The 7,487-nt window shown below is 33.8% G+C and overlaps 1 protein-coding gene across 2 annotated transcripts in view; it reads left to right on the forward strand.

The window, feature by feature from the left end:
* Positions 1 to 7,487, forward strand: part of LOC118203846 (methionyl-tRNA formyltransferase, mitochondrial) — a 51,489-nt gene that overhangs the window by 41,092 nt on the left and 2,910 nt on the right. The window contains exon 8 of one of the 2 annotated variants that reach the window (XM_035376140.2): positions 6,431 to 6,595. The exons of the other annotated variant lie outside the window; for it this stretch is intronic. Within the exon in view, the coding sequence (XP_035232031.1) occupies positions 6,431 to 6,595 (165 nt within the window). The remainder of the gene's footprint in view (positions 1 to 6,430; positions 6,596 to 7,487) is intronic. 2 annotated transcript variants of the gene reach the window in all.

The raw sequence follows: 7,487 nt of genomic DNA on the forward strand, positions 1-7,487 counted from the left end.
ATAAATACCAAGGTGTGGAATATAATATTTCCCCTTTTGCTCATCTTCATCTTTCACTTCAGTCATGTGACCTAGTTCACTATATTCATGTAGAAAATCAGAGTACAATAATAAGTAATTTTCATCCTTACTTAAACGATTCCACAATGAGTTCAACCTCTTAAGCGCGATTTGTTTCGAATTCCCTAAACACATTGGATCTTCCTTAAACGGTATCTTGACTACATATTTTCTGGTTTCAGTCCTGTAATAGTTTTTGAGAAAATGCTGTTCACAAATTTCTGCTTCTTTACTCTTAGAAATCTCAGACTCTCTTTCTACGTTTTCGATTTCCCAAAACTCTCTTACTGCTCTTTCTAACTCCAAATTATCTGTAATAAGCCCACAATGTAATTTACTTTTCCCTTTAGCATGAAGAGTCCCACTTACAACATAGCCGAAAACACTATTTTGTAATCTTAAATTTGAATCCTGATGGGAAATTTGAACTGGTTTTAAAAGTTCATAGAAATATTCTGCACCTATCAGAAATTCAATTGGGACTGGCTCAAAAAATTTGTCATCTGCTAAATTGACATTATCTAAAGATGAAACATTAATTTCGAGAGGCATAGAGGGCGTATATTCTGTTATTTTAGGAACCACCAAAAAATTTAAACTTAAATTGAAACTCTTGTCTCTATTTAAAATAGTTGCACTAACTCTAGATTTTATATTCAAAGACAAATTATTTATTCCTGAAACAGAAATGTTAGTCTTTTCTCCCTTTAATTGAAGCAAATCTGCTAACCTTTTGCTCATAAAATTTGAATTAGCGCCGACATCTAACAAACCTCTAACCCTAAAAAAGTTACCCGATGCATCTATAATTAAACAAACAAAAGTGCTGAGTAAGACAATTTTCAATTCATTTGTGAGATTGCACGTTGCTGATAATAAATTTTGATCATAACTCATTTTAGCTAGCAGAGGTTCAAATGATGGAGACGAAGCACACAAATTCGAAGGAATATTTTTATTTTCATGACTCACCACCTGCGCAACTATGTCTTTGTTTACTTTTTGTTCTCGAGGAAAATGAAGAGTCATTTGATGTTTCTTTTTACAGATACCGCAAGAGAATTTATTGCTGCAATTAATCACCTTATGATTTCCTAAACAGTTGAAACATAGCTGTTTCGATTTCACTAGCCCAACTCTATCGCTAATTGTCATGTTTTTATAAACAGGGCATTTGTACTGTCTGTCTACGGTAAGAACAGCTCTCGCCAGTTTGTCTGCGGCTGTCTGTTGCCATAGAAACGAGCCGTGACCCATTTTTCGTAGGGGTGTCTTGAAGATTTACTTCTCAGTTTGCCACCTTGGCATATTTAAAGATGATTTGGCGATATTCACATTTTGTTTTAGTTTCAAGTAAAATGCTTGTTGACCCTTTGCGTCGACCCCGACATTAAATTTCCGAAAATGAAAATTGATGGCGTAAATAAAGTTTTTGCAGTTAAGGAACGGTCTTTGATTTTGCCGAGTGAGGTGCAAGTCGCTGAATTTGCCATCTTTCTAGATGTACAATGAGTAAAAATATATCAAAATAACTTGTAGGGAAATGCATTTAAAAATCCGTGCTTATTTTTGAAGAAAAATGCTCTCAATAAATACTTTTTGCGAACATTTCTTCTTTTCCCATACCTTCAAACTAAACCAAAAGCTGGTCAATTGAATGACGAAAGGAAGCGAAGGTAAATTAAAATCAAAACTGTTTTTACTTAATTACCAGTGGTTTGGGTTGGTTTATATGATTACGAAAAGCCTCCAGGGTTAAATGCCTAAGAGGAGGGATGCATTCGTGGAGGGCTTGCTAAGGAAAACTGCCTCGTATACACGTTACACATGGGGAAAACACCCATGCAGCCAGCCCGTTCACGGGATTCAAACCTCGGACCGAACTACAAGTGTTCAGTGACTTTACCGATCGGCCGCTGCTGGGCCTCTTAATTACCAGCGCCCATTTATGCATCATGATGCTTTTTATAGACACTGTAATAGCTTGTAACATAATAAAATGTTAAAATCAGAACAAAATTAAGGTCTCTTAAATTATTCAGTTACCTATTTTATATTTAAAATTATACGAAATTTATATAATTATACAAAATTTGGCTTTTATAACTGCAGTGAGCATTGTTCCATTAATATAATTTTGTATTAATATTTTCATAATAAAACAAAACTTATTTAATTTCAATTAAAGATTAAAAATTATTTTTTAAGCAAATTATACCATGGCTTGTGGGTCCCCAAGAACACAGTAATGGGAAATGAAGCAACCATTCAGTGTTCTTTATTATCCACGGGGGGGTTTTGCCTCTGCCGAAGGCTCATTGTTGCCCACTTTTGGTAATCTTTCATTTACATAGTGGCAAAGAAAATATTGAACCTAGAAATATCCTTACAACTTGACAAAGCTATCAGATGAAGAAGAGGAATGCCTTCGTGGAGGACTTTTATAGAGGTATAACATCTGAAAAGTCATCTGAGTCACTGTCGCAAGATTCCGTTTCTTCTGAATCAGAATCAGAATCGCTGCTGCCAGTTTGAATTAGTAATCCATCCACTATCTCTTCTAAAAGTTCGTCCTTGTCCCAATAATAATTTTCAAGTTTTTCTACGTGGTTGCAGTGCGCCTGCCATTCTTGAGAAGTGACTTCATGCAAAGCTTTTTGTGTTAAATTTTTCAAATTTTCCAAGCTTAAGTCCCCAGTCACATTCCTTTCCCTGATCAGTCTTTTAACTGATGACCAAACGTATTCAATTGCGTTTAGATCACAGTGGTAAGGAGGGAGACGTACAACATGATGCCCATTTTCCTTTATGATGTTGTAAATTTTATATATTACTTTTTTAGGATGATTGCATTCTATTAAGCTGAACGGTTCCGCTTTTCGCATTTTGGGATCGCAGCATATCGTCTTCTTCATCAGCCAATTTACCATTGTTTGCCTTGTAGCATATTTCGTGGGTGTCGGATCTTCAATTTTTGTGTGATACGGGGCATTATCCATGCATACCACACTTTGAGGTCGTAAATTTGGAAGAAGCTTTTCCTACACCCATTTTTCAAAATTTCCATAGTTCATTTGCCCATGGTAATCCCCGCTTTGAGCTGATGCTTTATATATAAGTTGGGCACTTGGAATAAATCCTGCGGAAGAGCCAGCATGGACAACAATCAGTCTATTTTTGGAACTGACATTTATCTGTGCGCCCAAAACCGTATCATGCTGCCAACATTTCTTAAAAGTTAAATTGCTGTCAATCCATGTTTCATCGATGTAAACGATGTGGCATCCACTTGCTCTGAGTTTCCTCATTTCGCGTAAATAATTGTTCCTCCAAAATACAATGTGGAGTCTTTCGATAAGAATTTTTCTTTTGTTAACACATTTCTTGCAGCGAAAATTCATCGAACGCCAAACTTTGCACAATGAGTCTTTTTGCCACGGGAAGTCTATTTTTTGCCTCAAGACAGGCAATAATTTCCGCACAGATGGCACTTTCTTTTCTTTGATGTAAAAGTCTTGTATAGTCTGCCGTATAACGCATTTGTCAAAATCGTCAATTTCGCACTTATGATTAGCAGGGCTTTTACGTTTCTTTCCAGGCGTGTTTAGAAGTTGATCTTCCCCCATTGTTGATACTTCGCGCTTAATGTTTTTAATTGTATACTCCAATACTCCAGTAGCTTGCGATGTTCTCTTCAAAACTTGAGGAAGAGGAACTACTAAAGAGTTCGCCGAAGCTTCAGAAGCGCAAAATTCTGCGACATTGTACACTATTTGACGTGCCTGAGACTTTAAAGGTTGACCTTTCTTAAACTGGAAGGGCATTTTAAAAAATTGGCGATTAACAAAGCACTACGAAAATCAAGCTAAATAGAAGCAAATTTGAACAAATACCAGTACAGATATAACAACGAGAATAAAAATAGCTAATAGTAATAATATAAGGCTTAAGAAAAGATGCGTGCAGCTGGAATGAAACCAAGAAGACGAATGATAAACTCTTTTCCCTTCAGCCAACAGTTGCCAAAAACAAAATAACAATAAAGCAACCCTTGGTTCGTCCCTATTTGAAATATACTAGCCCTGTTGCTATAGCGACCGCCACCCGCCAGACACCGTGGCGGGAGGTGTTCTTACCGTAGACAGACAGTACAAAGGATGAATTTCATTGCATGATAAAATACATTTCGAGTTTTTTACATCAGTTAGAAAACCTGTGACATATTTTTAGGATAACTGTTTTTATTAGTCAACCTAGAAAATATCCACTACAGGTTTTCCCTTTGATAAATAAAATAAATATATCTCCTTCACCAATTCTACAGGTTTAAACCAAGAATTTCCTTGCCTTACATTTATAAAACACATAACCTCTTTATCAAGTGTTTGAGATATTTTATCAGAAACCATTAATTGTTTTAATGTTTCAAAGTCATTTACCTTTCTCAGTTTCAAATAATAATCCCAACTCATAATTAATCTAAACGCGAACTACACATAAGTTTCATTCGTCATTCGTTGTGTCTTCCTAAAATTTTCTAAACAAATTTGGGGGGATGGTTCAAATTCTCTGAGCACAATTTCTTTAACCTTCGAATAATCTCCTAATTCGTCGTCTTTAATGTATGTAATAACATTTGTGGCTTTTTCTCCCAACAAATTTAGAAGAATTTCTGATTTAAATTTCTCTGGAACACTTTTTGAAATGAACGCCCTTTCTAACGATGAAAAGAAATAACCCCAACCTTCCGGTCTAATTGGAATTTTAGTTGTTAATGTGCGTATTCTTTTAATAAGAGAGTCAAGAGATTCTACATTTTCTCTTTTCTCATATTATATGTGGTTTTCACTCTTTGATTCTGCTCGCAACTTCGCGAGTTCTAGTTCCAATTTTGCTCGTTCCGTTTTCAATTTCTCAAGTTTGAGCAATCGGCTCTTGTCACTTTTCCTTTCGTTGATAATATTATTAGCTATACCTTCAACTACTACAGGATCCTTCTTATAGCTTTCACTGTTTTTAATTATATCAGTTAAATCTGATATAGTTTTCGCTTCTGAAATGTCTAAATTCAGTTCTACAGCAATACGCTGATAATCTTTTTTTTTTTTTTTTTTTTTTTTTTTTCACTTTTAAACATTTTGAATCAACTTTTTCAATTACACAGTTTTTACAATTAACGCCACGTACCTTCTATTTAAGAGTAATCCACTAGTTTTCCTTACACGACAGTTGTCTTCCGACTTTGACACACAATTTCAACTCCAGCTCAGTAAGGACCAACAATGGGCCCATCAATAACTCAGTAAAACTCATAATTAAATAAATCACTTTACACAAAAACTCAAAAATGGACTGTATACTAAAATTTATTAATTACTGAAAAAGCCTCATAGTTACTTCACATCTCTCGGCAGCGTCTCAGAACACACTTAAACTCAATACAAGTGCCCGCCAGGTGGAGCTATAAAATCATCAGCGAACACAAATATTACATATTTTTCACAGATGGCACCTCTGGCATCAACATTATATGAAATTGCTTACTAAAAAATATCATGCAGTATTAAAACATCCCAGAAAATTACTTGTCAAACTGCAACATAATCGGGTGCAATGAACCTATTAGATCATTTCACCTGTCAACTGGAAATGAATAAATAGTATATTCACTGACTGACCTTATGACTGCCAGTGGCAGTAGAAGATGGGAAACTAATTAGATGAAGAAGGAGTGACAACGTTTCACAGAGGCAGGGCAAATAAAATTGCTTGAAGTGTGCCTAGCAGATCAAATATGCCTGAGAGAGAGTGAAAAATTTTTTTGTAACTGGAAGTGTATGTCTACAACCAAAGAATGTGAAAATAAAAACTGGGTAAAGACTTTCATGGACACAGTGTATAAGTCATGTAAAGAAAATGAGATTATTAATCGCATGACATTTGCTGGGTCACATTTCTGAATGAATTCTTTATCATTTAAAATTTTTGTACTATAAACCAATGAGAAAATGAGTTAGAGGAAGGTCTTGGATGGTTGGACTATATCAATAGTAACTGTAATGTTACTAAAATTACCACTTGGAGAAAGAGGGCTGTAGCCAAACGGGAAAAAATTCTAAGGAAAGCTCTATCCCTTTCTGGGATGACATGGTAGCAGAATTAAGTGGTGCCAGATAATTTACCTCAACCTTTTCTTTCAACTTTTATTTATTTTTTGGATTGTCTTTAGAAATTGTCATTAGTTTGCTATTTATTTGCTGGAATTATTTTACATTAATGAAATATTTAAAATGATAAAATATGTAATATGTGGAGTAATTTTTTTTAATTTACATGTCTGATGTGTTCATGAATAATTTATTATTTTTAGTTTGAGGTTTTTACATTCTGGAAGTCCATGAAAGTTGTTGTTATTGAAATCACTAGCATGAATGATGTTGTTGAGGCAAATGTGTCCAAATTAGTCTGTGATCCTGTTTCTCCAGGATTTTGTCATTTCCATAAAAAAAGAAAAGTTCTGTTTGTTAAATGTCAGGTAAGATCACTATTGGCTTCCACTTTCCATCAAAGTCACTGATATTCTAGTGAAAACATAAGGTTTTAAATTAACTATAATTTCAGATTTAAATAGGTTGGTTTGGAACTTCAGGTTATATCCAACTTAAAAAATATGATTAGTATTTTTCTTTTGTTTTCATTATATAGTATTCACATTTTTAAATGTGCTGAATTATTTCACATAAATTTTTTGAAACATGAAAAAGATCTTATTTAATATTGTAGAAATTAGCAATAATATTTTGTCTTGTTATATATTATCCTCTCTCTAATCTAAAATGACTTCATTAGATGGGATGTTGTAATACAAAAGGATATTAAACTTTGCATATCGGGTGGCACTAATTAATAAATGCAGAGAGAATATTTTAGAATAAATATTTAGATGTTTTAATAGGAAAAGTTATGAATAAAATTATATTTTAAGTATGATAATATGTCAAATAGTGAAATAATAAACATTTGAAAAAACATATATATATAAATATTTTATGTCGTTTAGAATGTTTTTAGTAATGCTCATTCATTAATGGTGTTTTTTGATATGCATCATCACTGCTGGAAAACTATTAAGGGCTGCATGATAATTTTAAAAGTATTAAAAATCTGTCAAAAATATATTGGGAATATTATTGTAAATATGTTATCATTTTCCAATTTCATTTATAAGTCCATTACCATACTGTGTGTCCATCAGACAACATTGCTTCATGTTATCATGGTGGTGATGTGTTAGACGTGAAGATGTTCAATAACTTTAACAGTTTAGTGGCTATGCTTATCCAAAGTAGGATCTGGTTTTTGCCATATCATGGTGACCTGTCCAGTTGCTACAAAATTAAGCAGGCCAGTTACATTTATAAAGACTG

Source organism: Stegodyphus dumicola, chromosome 7 (genome assembly GCF_044657685.1).
Source record: "Stegodyphus dumicola isolate Sdum_Otavi_A_Nest chromosome 7, ASM4465768v1".
In the NCBI taxonomy this organism is placed as follows: domain Eukaryota; kingdom Metazoa; phylum Arthropoda; class Arachnida; order Araneae; family Eresidae; genus Stegodyphus; species Stegodyphus dumicola.